The sequence below is a fragment of the Helicoverpa armigera genome, chromosome 9, assembly GCF_030705265.1.
Source record: "Helicoverpa armigera isolate CAAS_96S chromosome 9, ASM3070526v1, whole genome shotgun sequence".
Lineage (NCBI taxonomy): Eukaryota > Metazoa > Arthropoda > Insecta > Lepidoptera > Noctuidae > Helicoverpa > Helicoverpa armigera.
In genome coordinates, this window is record NC_087128.1 from 892,801 (window position 1) to 911,281 (window position 18,481).

The 18,481-nt window shown below is 34.3% G+C and overlaps 1 protein-coding gene across 10 annotated transcripts in view; it reads left to right on the plus strand.

Moving 5' to 3' along the window:
* Window positions 1-18,481, plus strand: part of Mmd (mind-meld) — a 425,901-nt gene that overhangs the window by 275,551 nt on the left and 131,869 nt on the right. For all 10 annotated transcript variants that reach the window (XM_064036153.1, XM_064036149.1, XM_064036156.1 and 7 more), the window contains one exon: window positions 10,568-10,647. In XM_064036153.1, the coding sequence (XP_063892223.1) occupies window positions 10,568-10,647 (80 nt within the window). The remainder of the gene's footprint in view (window positions 1-10,567; window positions 10,648-18,481) is intronic.

An 18,481-nucleotide genomic window follows, 5' to 3' on the forward strand; every position in this document is an offset into this window, starting at 1 on the left:
AGACAAACAAAAAATCAATAAGCTACCGGTTAGCGTTTTAAATTAAAAAGTTTTGTTGGCAAAGTAACTCGAAGAGGCTCGAGATTTTGTTCCACGTCAATCACTTGGCGTTTTATTAGACTGTTATATATTAATGTATTGGTATTATAATGGGAAGTGAAGGAAAAGGGGAATTCTGTTGTCTTGTGGAGAAATATGATGTAAAGTTTAGCAATGTTTGTATCAAAATCTTTTATTACATCCTACTGGTTTAGAATAATAAGTAAAAAGTATCGGCATATTTATGCCAATTAAAATATAAAATGCTCCAAAAATATTCCTCGCTTCTTAAAACTATTTAACCAAAACAAAAATTTCTTCCACCCACACAGTTTTCCCAAATCGAACAAAACGCATTCCCATCTCATCTCCAAAACGAAATGCATCGATAATCGCAACCGCATTCGGAAATCGCATCCCTATTTGGTAAATCGGTAACAATATTCGATACAAACTATCGAGTCTGTACGACGCGACCAATGAAACTGCATCGTACTCGGCTGAATCGAAATCCCTGATTGGTATCGACGTTCCTAGGATACAGTCGTTTATTTTATTTTTATGCTGATCTGGAAGCAGGGCTGTGAGATGTTTGCATCTGTTTAGATGTATATTTTGTGGAATCTGTGTGCTTAGTCGGGTTTGAATAAGAGCTGCGTAGCTGATTTATGTTTTTCTTACGTACCACTATGCTGAGCTGACATAGGTTACAATAAAGAAGGGCAATATTTTTTGTTTCTTTCTTTGTACTCTTAAAGCTCCGAAACTGCTGAACTAATTTTAAAAGTTATTTAACTGTTAGGAGCTATATTCTATCCAGGCACAGCACACAGAACACGAGTGAAACCGTGAGAAAACAGTCAGTCCAATACAAAATGCAAAAAAAAATCATTACACGTTCAAGAAAATACCCCAATTTCAAGAGTGAAACACCCCTACATAATGCACCTTTCTCTACACGATAGCCAATTAATCCTCAAGCCAGGTACTCCCAAAAAGCTATTGTTTCTATTCTACGATAGCCATAGCGTTATCATGGCCATTCAAACTAGTTTCCCCGTAAATAATAATACCTATCGATATATTTATTACGGTGCTCGGGTGATGGTGAATAGCATTAAAATTGGGGCGGTTTATTGTTTGTTTTGTAATTATAATATTAACTACCAAAATAAACACTCGTGGTGTTTAAACCACAAGCCTCTCAAATACGAGTGTAGGGTTCAATTCCAGGACATTCTAAATTACCTATGATGCTTTTTTATGTACTCTCAATAGAACATTTTAAAGACAACGCGTTTTCTAGCATTTGGTGTTGCGGCTATGTAAAATAGATTTTTGTGCATTTGGCAGGTTATTTGTGTCCCTATATCATTTATTATTTAATCAATAAAAATCCACGTCATTCCTAAGTATCATCTAGGCTTTATGTTATCCTGGTACGCCAGTAAAACCCTTCAAAAAAACCACTTACACAGGATCTAAACACATTAAAAAGCATATTTAATACTAGTAAAGGTAAAGATATTACACGACGATATTTCAGAGTATTTTATTACCAGTAAACCTTGGTCTAAAACTGATATTTTCACTTCAAACAGTAAAGACCCTGGATTTGCTATCAAAAAACCAATGTAACATTTCCCGTAGGTACGTGGGATTCGTAGAAACAGCACAAAGCGAATACTGAGAAACGTGCAGATCTATTGCAGGTGCTATGTGGAGGTAAACCTCGTTTCATGGAACTGGTGTTCACGCCAATGAAAATCTACCTTTTAGAGAATGCTTGTAATATTTGAAATCAAATTGTAGTAAAATGTACAGATTTTTTTATCATATTTTTTTGAAGTCAAAGTCTTATTATTCGTCCCTTCTATGAACAAAAAAATAAAAGACATTTTTTGTTATATAAATACAACTTTCAGGTCTAACATAACGATAGTTTCGTTTAAAAAGTACAAAAAATCTTAAATTAAAGGGGTGTGAAAAATCCATAGAAATCAATGTTGGGATCTAGTGGACAAATAACGTTTATGAGATGTAGGATTATACCGCTTATTAATTCTAACAAACTATTCGTGGAACGCTCTGTATGGAAAAATACACTCACGGCCAAACAAAAAAACCCCACGATTAAAAATACAAATACCATTTCATAATTACATAAAGTTAAATATACGTAACTGAAAACCTCAAACCTCAAATAACACAGAAATTGTAATTACACATAAGTAGGTAGCGAATTATTGAAACTATTTGCGGGTAGTTACGCTCCATAAATAAACCTTCGCTGGATTACATTAAACCCTGTTTATATAGCGGATGAGTTTAATACTTTAAGTTATGCTGACAATTGCCCGTGTGTGCTCTGTAATGAATGCGTAATTATACAGATGTTTCAGTGTGTGCGTGCGGTTAACGTTGTGTATCTGTGCTTGTGATAAATTTTGGAATAAAATTGCAAGCAATGATTCATGTTTTACAGTATGGTTTTTGTAAACAAGCTATTAAATTATGCCTTTTTTATATTCAATAAGTAAACAACAAAAAAGGCGGACAATCTAAAGAATTAATTTCATTTTTTACTCTTTTGAAAACTTTCAAACGTTGACAAAACAGAGCTAAATTATTTTATAAAAAATATATCAGCCAGGATTGCAGTGCACGCAACGAAAATTGGGCCAAACTCACTTTTCCGACCCCAAAAATTGGATAAAAAAAATAAAAGCACACTGCTCCCCAAAGATGCATTATTCGGACGGACCGACCCGAATCTGACCCAAGATGGACATTCAAGCCATTTTGCGTAAAACACGTAAACATTTTCGGGTTACACTTGAGGCCAACGAAACCAGCCCACAAAATAAAATATACTGTCGTATTTTTTTATTGAATTTTATTTGTTGTAAATTCAGTGTGTAATTTTGTAAATTGTATCTAAATTAACTGACACTGAAGAATTCTTCGTTGAAAAAAGCTAGGAAGATGATGAGATCACTTAGATACATTTGAATAAATTCAAATACATATCAAAACTAAACTAGTACCAATTTCCAGTGCAATTCCAGTACCACATTTCTACAATTCGTAGCACATTTCTATTACACGTGACAACACTACAGAAGGCCGTTTGTTTCTGTTCTAGATGATTTATCACTTGAAGATATTGCAATTTAGTTGCAATGTTGAGTTATTAGGGGACCGACGCCAACAAATTGTGGGTCCTTTTTTTTGCAAGGAAGTGTAATATGATTCGTTAGTTCCGCCAACGTTTTTAGTGTTGGAATGAAATTTAGTTTTTGTTCGCGTGGTTTTTTGGCTGTGAGAGATTTGAATGGGTATCGGATTGCTAAATCTGGTTTAGGAATCGCTATCGGTTTTTTTACAGATTTTGAAAGTACGCTTATATTATTTCAAATTAAATATTATTATTTGAGTAAATATAAAGTCTGAAATTACCAACCCGCATTGAGCAAGCGTGGTGATTAATGCTCAATCCTTCTCCGTGTGAGAGGAGGCCTGTGCCCAGCAGTGGGACGATAAAAAGGCTGTAACAGTATATGATTTCAATACACCTAAATTTACTTTAGATAGATTTTCATAGCCTTTAATCTCGTCTATTTACCATGAATATGATATTGCTCAACTGCCCCAAAAAACTCCAGGTATTTAACATAAAAATAAAATGACCTATCTACTAGCTCTTAAAATCACGCAAAAAGGAGCATACCAGTCGTAGTTGCGGAAAACTGAACAGCTTATAATTCCTAACAACATAAAAATCTTTACTCAATATTCACAATAACAGCTTATCTCTCACAAGTTTTTCAGCATCACTGTATTTTTTTTTTCTTTTCATGTTTTCTTTTTTCTTTCGTTATCAGTATCGCGATCCAATTATTGCGCAGATTGCTTATGTTACTGACTGTACTATCGTAGGAAGTACACTTCAGTAACTACCTTTATGTCGACTCCTACGCATTTCAAAAATGTTAGAAATATTTCCCCACTTTGAAGGCACCGTAATGCACGCCTGATTAGGTTGACGAAATGAATCCGATATCTTTGTATAAATAAAAATGTTTTTGTGTGAACATTTTGGAATATGAACTGGAATACTGCATCATTTATTGTAAACTTTGCAGTATATTATGTTACGTTGAAATTGCTGCATAAATAGTTTTGTTTCTGGTATTTTTCCCTTTGTTATTTTGATCTAAACTAGTTTTCTATCTATGTAGGGATTGGTTTCCAATAACCAATACTCAGCGTATCCTGAAACCCCTTGGTTGTGAAACAGACATTTTTTTTGTCTCATATCGTATGCTACTTATCACATCACATTCAAGGGCCGACTGCAATACAGGCAAAATAATCTTGATTCCTATTTTTGAAGCACCTCACAATTCTTTACCTAGACAATTTCCCAAAAAGTGCTAAACCCAACAATTTCACTCGCATGGATTACAAACTTAAAACATCGCTCAGATAAGTAAATTCCATTCTCCCAACAAAGAGAGCAACATTATCTGGGCCACTACACTATGCATTAGCAGCAGCAATATATTATCGCTAAGTGTTTGTTACATTGCCGGCTGTGCTCTCACAGGATTTCACTATTTACCGCCAACTCCAACAACGCACGCAATGTATGCTTCTCATTCGGAAATTGTTTTCGTACCCTCACGAAAGATTTATTTACAAACACTTTTAGTTTATTTGCTCGCTCGAAAATGGTGATTAATTTTACTTGGAAAACGTGTATGATAATCACGTACTTTAGCAGAGTTGCAGAGATTATTAAACTGTACTTTTGAAGATTTAACACGTTAATGTTGCTTAATTAGCGGCGTGGTTTCGGTGGGAAACTGTTTATGTTTTTAATTTTATACGTGGCATAAAAGTATTTATAAAAACGCTTACTTAAATTTTCTTAGCCCTACAGTTTTTTCTACAGTGATGTTCGTAACATATTCTAATACCAATCAGTAGTAGCTCCTACCTAATTAGGGATCCCACCAAAAACCAAGAACCACAGTCCAATAAAACACTTCTAACAACGAACGAACACTAAAGCAAACTTTGATCTCATACTTCACTGTAGCAAAATAGCCTGAACCCATAGAGAACAAAGAACTAGTGACATATAGCCTCTTTGCTAATTAAAAACATCGCAGAGAGACCCTACTTAAATCAGTACGGCTCCCGATTTTACTGACCCGAAATGGGATGCGTATTTTGAAAATGATGCTGAAGAACTTCTTGAAATTCTTGTATGTTTTTTGCTTTACATGCATTTCAACTTTGCTTTCTATTTTCTCTCTGATCTATTGAAATAAATTACTGTAATTCTTCTGAACGTATAACACATATATATTGGATCTAATGATACGTACGAGAACAGCTGCCGTAGCCGAAATTCGATCTGTATCGTTATTAACCCCAGTATTAACATTCACAATAAACTCAATCAAAAGATTCGTACCCCTTTTTGTTCCCATATGAATAACTTCATCTAAAAGTATATTCTTCAACATACTTCCTACTTAATCCATCCATAATTAACAACTCAAGAACAAAACACGATCGTCCGCAAAAATAAAAAATAAAATACCGATTTGCATAAAAGAGCTCAAAGCGAAACTCTTAAACCGCATCAAACTCATTTCTTGCCAATATAAGCAGAAATTCCTTTAAATTTACAACTTCGCTTATCCATTCCACAGAACTTATTTACTGCGCTTATGTTTGGCAGCGTTAAGCTCTGTCTAATCCTCAGAAAAAGGTCCGGGATCCGAAATCAGTAACTTTATTTCCCCTTGTTTCACATTTTTTCGAAAGCTCGGATTCGCATCTTTGGACTTTTGGACGCTATTTGTGGCGAACTTTGGTCACAGAAGCGATTTACTGTTATTGGTGCATGAATTAAAAAGGAAATAGGTGGAATGAAATCGGAGAATTTGGAAATCTGAATTCAAAACTGGAAGTAGGTAAACGTAAAAGTAGATTATACATCTATGCTTTACCTCACGGTTATGTTCTCCAAAACTAACACAATTTCTCCATACCCCACAAAACAATGTAATAATTTCACCTCTTCATTGCACCGTACTGATGCACCAATTTCCAAATCTCCCACGCCCAGAAATCAAGAATCATGCACCTAATTTCTCCGTAACGCCTGATCTCCCACCAAAAGGGTGCCATTTGCAAAGGACGGAGCTAAAGTGGCATTTAAAGTAGGCGTACCTACGTAAATAATAGCAGAGATTGGGGCCCTGTATCGGGGCTTGGGTAAACAGTTACCAGCCAAGGATGACACAAGATCTTTACACTGATACAAGTGATGTATAGTGAAATTATGGCAACGCAAACATTAGTACGTGAACTGTAATTGCGAAATTAATTAGTTTCTGTAATAACCTGTGCCTCGTAGTTTGTAGATGGAGAGTTTGGACATGCAATTAAGTGTTATGTCCCAAAGGCATGCTGTGGCCTAGTTGTCGTCGTGACCTTTTTTGGGTGTGTAAATAGTGTGATGGACGTGGGGTTTATTGCTTTTAATATTTTTGGTCCAGACTTTTTTGAGAGTTGTCATTAAAATCACATGCGGGTTTTAAAAACATTAATATACTAGGTGCAGTGTCATTTCATTAATACAGGTATTTAGACTTAGTGATATACTATTGATCTCAGTTTGTTAACAGTTAATCAAATAAAACAAGATACCTACAAACAAATCCAAATCAAACCCATCCAATTCGATCCCTACTCGGCTGTCATCAAATTTCAAATCTGCCCCCACTAAAGCAATTACATGGAAATCTATGAGTAGGCATCGATGGCTTGGTGACAGCGCACTCTAATTAACCCCAACTAATTGTGTATCAGAGAGAGACCCTCTTCGAGTTACCATGTGACAAACGCATTGACGGCTGGACTTGGGTGTGATAATATTCGGCCATTTTTCGAACTGATATTCGTTGGGATGATTTTGAATTTGGTTTTTTTATTTAATTGGAGAGATATTTCTTGAGGGGTTTTTGTTTATTGGATTGTAGCATTTTGGGTTCTTATACTTTTAAAGGACTTAACCCTCAACAGTCTATTTAATTTATCAATAATCTGGTCATAATGGCTTCAAAATTATTATATCAAACTTTTATTTAACCATACAGCACCATTGTTACATCAAGCATTGAAAATCTTAGGTTTCTCCACCCACACATATCAACATTACACATCAAGCACACAAAACGAACCAAACTTTTAAACAAACAATCACGGCAGTCAACATATAAGGTATTCAAAGGAATTATTCATTGTTCCCGCGACTCGTCCACCGAGTGTACTTCAAAACACGCTTATCTTCCTCAAACTTGTATCAAGTGAATAAGTCTGAAGTTTGTGCAATTTGCTAAACTTCACCGTATCGACATCTTGTTAGTATATTTTGCCTTTTGTGAGGAAATATCAAGTTTTACGAGTACTGCGTTTAACAAACTATGTTAGATGCTCCCGGCGTTTAGTACGTTAGCGAAGTTTTGTTATTTATGCTGCTTCAGTTTTGAGTTGTGGTTATTTTATAGTGTTGATAACTATAGTATATGGGTTGGCTTAAGTTATTCGAAAGTAAGGTCAGTCTGACGACTGATGGTAAAAAGTAAAGAGAGCAATGAGATCGCCATATAACTCGTTTTAAAGAACTTTTATACTAGATAAAAATAGATATATTACATATCTGTAAAAGCATTTACATTTAAATACACAAAAAAATGCTTTTAATCACCAAAGAGCACTAAAAAATTGTTCCAAAAAAAAAAACAAGCTACTGTCACTCGCAGCACTTTAGACAAAAACATGGCGACCAAAAATAATTCATGAAACCAGTGCCATCAGGGCACATAGTTTGTTTTTCACAACCAGCGCGTTGGTGCATAGCCTAGAGCGAGGGTTTATTAAATTTCTGTGATAGCTTGCAATAATCCGATGCATCGTGCATACCCGCCCCGGGTTACCCCGACCCGGGTAATAGCCCGGGTAATCTTATTTTTTTTCAACGTAACATTTTGTATAGCAGTAACGCAGTTTGCTTATTAGCTGAACATCGGCTTATGGTTGAGGGTAGTTTTTTGTTTTTAGTTACAGTTTTTACGTAACTTTATGATTAACTAGGAAACAGGCGATTGGGGAAGACATGTTGTGAGTTTTCTTAACTCTTGTCTTAATTATTACTTATATTAAAGCTGGAGAGTTTGTTTCCGTGTGCAGAATTTGTAGTACGCGCAGATCTTAAGAACTAGTGGATCCGTTTGTAATTTTTCCGAGTTACATAGCCCGTTTATGGAAGAAAGCTATTTTTAAATTCGATCAGTAGTTCCGCTGTTAAACCGCTGGCAAAAACTAGTTATTAACAATCCCGATTACGATATAATCCCGCCAAATACGGCTCACTTTAATTATATAATTTATTTCGGCCCACATAAATTCTATAAAAATCCCCGCTTTATTAAATAATGTGAGGAAAAATGTAAGGTAAGACTTCAGCCACAACAATAAATAAATATTTACAAAGCACTTCAGGAAAATGCGGAGAAAACGATTAGAGGGCCGCACACTGGTTCAACGATGTTTTTTGTGCAGACAAAAAATACTTTTTTTGATCTTTTATTGCTTTCAATTTGTGTTTAACATCCAATATGGGTAGATATGTGGTATTGTCCTTAAGTACGCGGATACAATATTGTTCCCATAAAACTCTTATGATGACCTACATATTTGATAATAAAGAGTTGTTATCCTTTCCTTTGTATGTTTGTAAGAGGCTATTGTTTTAGCACAAAAGCTCCACAACACGTGTAAAAACCCCTCATTAGTCGTCGTTTGTATAAAATTCTGTTTGCCATAGTTCCATGTGTGTGTAACTGTCATTTGATTGTGAGGAATTTGGGTTACTAGGATGAATGATACTCTAGAGAAGTGAAGATCACATTTTTGCTAGGAGTCGCATATATAAATCGGTTAACTAAGGTTACGATTTTTAAATGAAGTCATAGTACTGTGTCTAGATACTGGAACACGATGGTAACATAATTTTTGACCCCCAACAAGGATGAGGACTTTTCTATTGATCGCGTAATATTGAGATGTTTTTAGTATGTTGAGAAAACTAATAACAAAAACTCTTTATTTAAGTCGTATAAACACCTTAACAGAGAAAATAAAAAATCTCTAAAATATTTTAATCCCAAACTACTTACAAAACTCCAAAAAATTCTGGCACATAATAAAAAGAGAAAATGGAAATCACGCCAATCGAACTGGCAAATTCAATCACGAAGTCAACCTTATATAATTATGTTTGCCTCCTTGCTTTTTCTGGCAGAATGGTGACGTCACAGCTAACTGATATAGACGTTCGGTTCATTGACCCGTCACAAGTTATTTTTCCTAAAGGCTGACCCATTTGTTTTACCTCTTCGGGTGTTCCTTGAAGGAAGCCTTGTGTGAAACGTCATTCAATCGAGTGTGGGCTTTAAGCATTATTTTTATAATCCGAGTATTATAGGAATTCTGTTATGTTCAATATATAAATAGGCATATTAACTTATTAAATCCATTTACCTACTGAAACATATTTTCCAAAATGTAAATTCCAAGTATTTATGAAAATAATTTTGACCACTATTTCATAAATTCAAGCAGAATTTATCGTAGTTCCCAGAAGTAGGTGAATAATATTATGTATGTAAGGTTTAAAATTAAATCAACAATATAGTTTGGAGATCAGGCCATTTACTAATATTGTATCATAGCAGTGTTTTGTTCGTATAGAAATAATTATGATGTATAGAATTTCTAAAATTATTAATTCTTCATTACATAGTTTGACTTATTTTTTGCTCAATTCAATAACTCACGATCAATCTAAACTCCGTAAAGAACGTTCATTTCAAGAATTTATTATAAAAAAAAAACACAATATTATCACAAATAAATATGCGTAAAATGTCATTTATGAGAGACATAAATTATGTGGTAAGTATGTAATTGAAAATATTTCATACGTCTCCACTCGTGAGCGCTTATCAAGTCTTCAGAATCGCAATTTAAGGCAGGATTTAGGATTTATTATTAAATGCCTTTGCTCTTTATTATTTCGTGAAAGTAGATTTAAGGATAAAAAGAAAACATTTTATCATTTGGTTGAAATGAAAAAAGCTGAAAGACTTGTGTTACGTGGCGGTGAAAAGATCTACATGTTCGATATTTATTAATGTCGATGCTGAAAAAGCGTGAAATTATGATATACGTAGTTATTGGCTTATAGATATTATATTAGCTGGCTCACTACTATGAAATATTCGAATCGAAATCTTACTAAAAAAAATGTTTCATATAATTCAATAATTGAAATTAGGTGTTAAATAGAATGAGTATATAACGCGAAACCTCCGATATTTTTACTTCAAAAAATCTGTTAATCAATTAAAAACTCAAACTAATTCCTACATTTCCTTTGTTTCAGACTGGCAAACACTTTCATAGAACTTCACTTCTCATCAAAGCTTTCAACCACAAGTTCCGATTGGATCTTGAGCTTAACACGTAAGTAATAATTATAAGAATTTTGTCCACAGAGAAATTTTATTTAGCCCACTGTGAAGTAAAATCATAAAAACGATAAATCTATTTTTAAACGAAAGAGGAAAAAATTAAGCCTTCTTGAAAAATTATTTATTATTTTCATAATTTGGTGTAAGATTTTTATACATAATTAAGACCGGGTGTTGTTGCTAGGGCAGCGGAGTTAAAAGTAATCTTTGCGTCCACAATTTGGTATTTGTTACTGATAGGTGGCGAATGATAATCATCGACACGCTGCGTAGTATCGAGAAGTATCCCAAAATATCAATGTCTCCTAGTTTCAAAAGAAAATTCACAACGACCCACAACTGTAAAAAACACGATTCAACTCTTATTTATACCCAGCCCTAACCGACTGAATAAAAAACTTCCAATTTGTTGAAAATAAACACAGCAATCGACCCAAAAGAAACCCGAATGGTACAAAACGCTAACAAATTGTACCAGCTCAGGGGAGGACTTCAAAAACAGTTTGTATCACGGAGTAAGGAAAGAAAAACGGAGATGCCATAATGCAGGAAAATCAGGCTTCTTCTAGGTCAAATTCGTACGGTGGGCATGACCAAAACGATCAGTTGCGAGTGAACTAACAAGGTGTTCAGATTCTTTGGGGTGACTGCCAACGATTTTTGGTATTACAAAAAATGTTCGGGTCCAAAGAAGGCGTGTAAGGGCAAAGATTGTAACGTTCGTCGTTCCTCTCACACACGCATTTTGGCGCAATACTTTCGTAGGAGATTTTCCGTTATGGCATCTCCGCTACTCATTTTGTTCTCCATGGTTTGAACCAACACCATAAATGAATACAGAGACGGCTCTGATGGGAACTTATGAAGGTACCAGGGAAGACAGAGATAGGATTACATAGAACCCTTTAGAGTGAAAAGGAGAGGAGGTATGAGGTGTTTAAAGAATCGCTGTTCCGAGGAATCGTGGGATTTCTTTCGTTTATAGATAAGCTGTTTGTAATTCTGAACGAGTTCCTGTATTGCAAAATTCATATTATGAGGAGGCTAAGTAGGTAGCGTATTCAGGGCATCGAAGCTTATTTGATACCCAAACTCTGCCTGTGGAAACTTAAAATTCATTCTGTAGGTTAGGTGTATAATAATATTCATAACCATTTTACTTGAAGGGTTAAGTAAATAATAAGTGCCTTAAAAAAATATTACCATCTTTTGTTTTCTTCAAGACCCTTGTCGTAGATAATTAGATGTGCACGTTTTATTTTCTTTCTGTGAATCACTTATTATAAGTTGTAGTTTTCCTCTCTGTATCTGTTTTCAGTTTTATTTTAATCTGGCATTCTAATCGAGGAAAATTATGCGGAGTATAACAAACGAACAACATTGACACAATTTCATCGTCAATCACGCTGCATAATATAGCAACGTAAAACACAAACCGAGCCGAATAAAACCTTTTTTCGCGCCTAATAAACAACCCCTCATCATTTTTCCTTGTCAATTGATTACCATAGAATCCCACTTCCATGGTATTTTCTAAAATCAATATGGTAATAGTATGTAAAATATTTACATACTGCCGGTCCTTTGGGATTTTGTTGAAGGTATTTTATTTTTGGCGTGTATATAGTGACCCAGTTTTGATATTGAGATCGATTGACCATAATGTGGCGGCCATGTTTGATTTTAATGGTGTTAAGCTGCAGACGATGCGGTTATACGAACTGTAATTTAATAGTTTCAGCTTTTTTGGGGATTGGGTCACATAACTAACATATAATTTTCAGGTTTTAAAAAATATCGAATCTTGATTGTATGGTTCACGAGTTCTATAACAAACATAGTGGGTCTGAAAAATTGGTATTTCAAGAGCCTTTAAATCACAACTACAAATTTACAAAACAAGCGTTTTCGTACAAAATAAAAAACCAAAATTGTCCCGACCTCTTTAGTTGAACGTTTATGTTCATAATGGGGTTGCCAGCTCAAAGTTCTCTACCTCGTTAGACATGAAAACAGAACTAGTGAATATTCCTCTTTGTAGGTGGAGAAGTAAATTCTTTACCTGTAATAAGGAAAATAGTTCCTTTAAGAATACTACGCTATGCACCTTTGCCATTTACCAGACATTTGATGCTATGAAAGATGTCTAAGAGGTTTAACAATTATAGTGCCAAAGATTTTGAATTTGATGCATTGAAATTAAATATGAAAAAAGCACTTACCGTTTATCCCATACATTTTTTTTATTACAAACAACAAGCAATGGAAAAAAAATCAAACTGCCAATAGCCATAAACTCATCAATAAAAAAAAATGCTGAGAACCTTCTTCGAAGTTTGATTAAAATACCACATCACTGCGATCCTATGAATGTTTCTCCAACATTACTACGCAATCCCCACCCACGGTTCCTCATAATACCCTCATACGTCCCCATAATATCCCGGCGTCATTTTACCACAATTGTTCACAGTTTTCAATGTCCCACGCTTTGTCCCGTTAGAATCCGACGTGTCCAGCCAGTGATTAATGCTGTACCGCTTAAACATGTTCGGTTCCATTTTTAAATTTACATTTCGAAATGAAAATGTTTGCGGACATGTCGAGTGTTGTTCCGTTGTGCAGTTTTGTTTTTTTTTTATATTGATGAGTTGTTATGCAGTGTAGTGTGTAGTTGTTTATGGCCTGTCATGTTGTTTTAAAGTTTTAATTGGTTTTTAAACTTTTTGGTGGTGTTGGGACTAATTTTAGTAGGGGGTTGACTAGTTTTATGGGACGTTTGTGATTTTTTTCTTTTGGTCCTATTTAGTGACGAAAAAAGTAAAAACATTTTCATGCAAAGAATGTTTACTGTAATAGTTACCAAAGACGTATAATAGAAGACTTTTATCTAGTCACATAGAAAAAAATACAAGATATTTTTACTTTCACTTCGAGATAAGTCTATCTCTGACAAACCAGCAAAATCCAGCTCTCAGCCAGATAACTAGAAAATCCCTAAAAAAGTCAGAAAAACCGGACCCATATCAGCACTACACATCGTTACAAGAGATAAGCGACAGAACATAGTGGTTAACACGCTGAAAATCAGGGAAACAACTATTTTGTACATGTTGGCAACAAAAATGTTGATTGGCACACAAAGCATGTCGCGGGCGGTGCAGCTGCGTTTTGTTTGTGCAACGCTTTTAATGAAGTTGTCGAGAGACGGTCCCGGCCGGGGTACACGATAGAGGCTTGGTACAAGACCGTATGTAATCAAAAAGTAGAAATAAATAAATTGATTTACACAATCATTAAACGCGTTTATGAGCATTATGAAAAGTCACATCAATTGCGCTGTTGCAAAATTTGGTCCTGCTGAAAATAATTGAGAAGAAATGCCATTGATTCTAAAACGAAAAGTCGGTTATAGTGACAATGATGATTTGAGTCATCCTGTATTTTACGATTGGGATAACGATTGGGATACCTTATGTACAAAAAAACATCATTGCTAGTGGTCTTTGCTGCTGCCGATTGTAAAGTTATCTCCAGCTGCAATACCAATATGGAGCCTCAAAAGTGTCTATAAAATTTTGGTTTCTGTATTTTCGACTAGCTATTCTATATTTAAATAATTATTTTAATTACTCTCACAATGAAACACTGCCAAACAATCCCAGTAGCCAAAACACAAAAATTAACGAGACGTCTATTCTCTAAAGATTTGTAACACAAACGTGTCTCAAGCGTGTTGCCTTACATTTTGTTTGTGCCTTTTAATGAAGTTGGGAGTGCCACCGACAGCACAAAGCGTAAGCGAAAGCGTGTCACGAGAATAAACGACAGCGTCCTTAATGTTTGCACAAACAAAATAGTAATTACACAATATTTAAAGCATGCAAAACGTTGTGCAGCGCAATTTATTTATAAGACACTTTTAATGAAGTTGTCGTAAGCCGGCGGACGTGGTAATGTATTTGTGGTGCAAGGTATTGGTGGTCAGCGGGTATTTACTGCTTTATAATAAAAACGTTAACATTTTTAGGATTTTTACAAAATCAAATCTACTTCAAATATGTACCAATACAGCTTAAAAAATATATAAATTCATATAATTTTTAAATACATAGTCATTTTTCATAAACATAGACGTTAGAAAATTTTTAACAAATGATATCTACTTATTTATTAATAAAAAAAAAACAAAGCCTCAAAAAATTCATTCGCATAGCTGCCAGCGGGGCTCGTGCCCAAAACGTTGGTTACATTGTCACGTTGAATGACAATATTTTATTAATTGTAGGGCAAAATTAATCTGTTTCATGCATGAAATGCGATTTTTAAGAGTTTTTTTTTAATAAAAATAAATAATTGAAATCGAAAACCTAATAAGTAAGTGTAGTGAGTACCATAATATTTTTCTATTCAAATTAAATAATTCCCAAACACTGCTCTACTACAGCCCTAAAATTCTAACCCGCTCCGCTCATACCTTGTCCCAGCATCCAATCTAGGCGAGTTCGCACCGAGTCGGCTGCAGAGAGCGAAGGGCTCAGAATTTGGCGCAAATTGGAACATGGGGGTGACACAACCAGGTTGCACAGGAAACGCTTTTGATTAGCTCGTACTGTACTCAGTTCACTTCTAATTAGTTTTACAAGTTATTTAGTATTCATTTTTAGTTGTTTGTGAATAGTTTTGAGTCAGGTTGTGTATGTAGTGAAAGGGTTGTTACATTACCACTCTTGAGTCTTCAAGTGTGCGCTCTATAATATGAAGATGTTTACTTTTCTTGCATTAAATTATAAACGATGCGTTAAAAATATAAATTATTTTAGTCTAATAATAGACTTTCTCAATACAATTTGTCAATCGTCGTGAGACATGCAATGCACAGAAATACCTAAGTGTTAATAACACTGGGTTGTTTATCGAAATACATTCATTGTAACAGTTATTTCAATAACCAAGTAACATAATACTACTTAATAACATAAACAAGCCCACTGCACCAGCTCATATATTCAAAAAAGCTCATTTTTAACCGAACAACAAAACTCGTTGCGTCATCCTTAATTTTGGGTTAATCTCCGAAATGTTACCGGGTAAGCGTAATTCCGCAAAAACAGTCTCGAGCGGGCGCCATATTGTTTACGATGACGTCACTTCCCCCCAAGACGAGGGGGCCGATTGAAAAACAATACAGCGGCCGCCATGTAAATAGTGGGAAAGATTTCATAATATTTTATTATGTTTTTCGCAGTTGAATGTTGTAATGGTCTTTCTTAGTGGCTTTTGTGGTAATGGGTGAAGTTTTAATGACGTTAATGTGTTTAATATTTAACGATTATCTCAGATAGCTTTCTATGTGATTGTTCCTTTTAATTTACTCCTAAGAAAAAGCAAAATGAGCAATGTAATGCAATTAAAAATCTCGGTAATTTATGAAAAACCATGTTGTTTGTTGACACAATAATATGAAAACCGTAATTCGAATAAAATTTTCAAAATATTCGCAACCGAATTTTAACAGGTCCCTTCTAACTAAAAGCTGCGTACAAATTACTTAGGGCGAGGAAATTGAATTTGTCAGCCTCTACGACTGTCAGTCGTCTTATTCGATTTAATACTTCGTCAAGAGTTGCTCCCAAAACTATGACCTCGACAAATAAGCTTGATTGCTTTTAATAGTGGTTGTTTCTATAACTATTTTAAAAGTACTTGTGTTATTTAAAAAAATGTTAATTAATTTTAGTTGATATTGAAAGTGTGAAAAATCTGTACACGTACAAATTACTAAATAAAGATTTTGAGTTTAACTGCGTCAAAGACAAAACCTAATTTTGATTTATTTGGTCCTGAAAACAGGTCATATGTACACACAATAAGTACATGAAATTAATCCATTATTTTATAACAAAGCACAGTTACAATTCATATTGCAAAAGTTTTTTGCAAAAGTACATTTGTATTCAAAACACAATTATCAGTTAAGTTCAAATGAATACAGATTACGACTTCAAACATTCATTATGTTCGTGTATTACACCGGAGATCAAAAGGCCCTCCTAATGTTACACATTTTTATAATCATTATCTATTTGTTTTAATTACAAAAACCAGATAGCGAACCAGCATACCAATCTCATCTACACACCAAAAAGACAAAAACGTGGACTCACCTCGCACATGTACGAAACACTTGAACTCTCTTCATCTCTTTCACTTGTATACAAGTCCTCGAAATAAGACAGAGAGAGCGAACTAACAGGAATAATAAACCATTTTCGCGTGTCTTTCATAATTTATTCGGAACAAGTGGTCGGTGGGAACACCGTAATGAGATGAATTCAAATTAATGCTTCTCCTTATCTCTAACAAGACGAGGATTATACTTTGCTTAGAAATGAAATTTATTCAAAGGGAAATTTTCTGCGCCATTTTGTATATTTGTTAGTTACGGTCGCGAGAACTGAGCTAAATTGTAAAAATAAATTTAGATTGTAATGAGGTTGGGCTAAATTTTGGACTGGCCGGGATTTAAATTAATAAAAAGATTTCGAGCTTTCTTCTCGTTAATGGAGTGGACGGTCTAAGGTCTAATTTTAATATTAATTCTATTTACCTTTTGTGTTCCTGTAAGTATTGAATAAAGCCAAGAGATTTGGTTAGTAATATTCTATTATATTCGAATACCAGGAAGATGTCTCCTAATACATGTCTGTATAAAATGATAGGACTTTAAGCAATCGACAATATTATTATAAATTGACCATAAATCAATAAATCTTTGCCAACGCTAAGATTTATTTCATGGAGTCCCCCAAAAAAATCCAAAAAAAAAACTCTTTCTACGCAATTAACTTACGTATCTTGAAAAACTGTATAATAACCAGTTTCACGGTGCTCTTATTTATTATTTCCGCAACTTGACAGAGTGGCCTACTGAGGGGGAGTAAATACCCCATCCCACTCGAATGTACTGTTTGGGGTACAAATGAATTACCCCGTATCCTTTCTTGATGTACAGTTATGGCGAAAATGTTTATTATTTTCATTTTCATTAAATGTTTGGGGTTAATAGGGTACTATTTTTGAAGTTTTCTGAGTGTTTTTGTAAGTTAGTTGCAAGTGGTAACTGGATAATTCTAAAAATCTCATTTTTTTGGGACTGTAATACATAACAATCTTGCTCGTATTTATTCACCGTACACCTACATTTTAACTCGTTTACTAGTAAACTAAGGCTCTAGTTTTTTTATATGTGCATTTTTCAAAAATACTTTTAATCACTGAATTTCATAAAAAAGACCCTTCCTTTGACCGTACAAATAAGTATCTACCAAAATAGAAAAATCACTTCTAAGCTTAATCGAATTCAAATAACATATTTAAGAAAAAACAAAAAAATAAAATAGTGGTTGCTCTTATTAAGAATATTATTAGGTTACTCAAAGGTCGTTTTCATGTTCAATTTAAAAGTAATTAAATTGTCTTTGAAGAGAAAACATTTTCCGCGGGCGGTCCAAAACGTTGATTAATAATATAAACTACTTTTGACTTGTTTATTTTGTAGCGTTCATTGAATTAAGCCGACAATTTTGACTTCTGACGATTCGACTGGGGTTGCCAGCCTTCCGTTAACTCGTAACTCATTTTCGAGTCAACTTGTTTTTATTGGAGTCAAAACATTTTTGAAGGGATGTCTCTTAATTCTTGTTGTAAAAGTGGAAGACAAATTGTCGTGTAAAGGAGCGTTTTATGTTATTTTATTCCCGCTTTTTATAAGTAGCACAGAATTGTAATTGTTGTGTGAAATAAAATGTTCTTTGTCACAATCG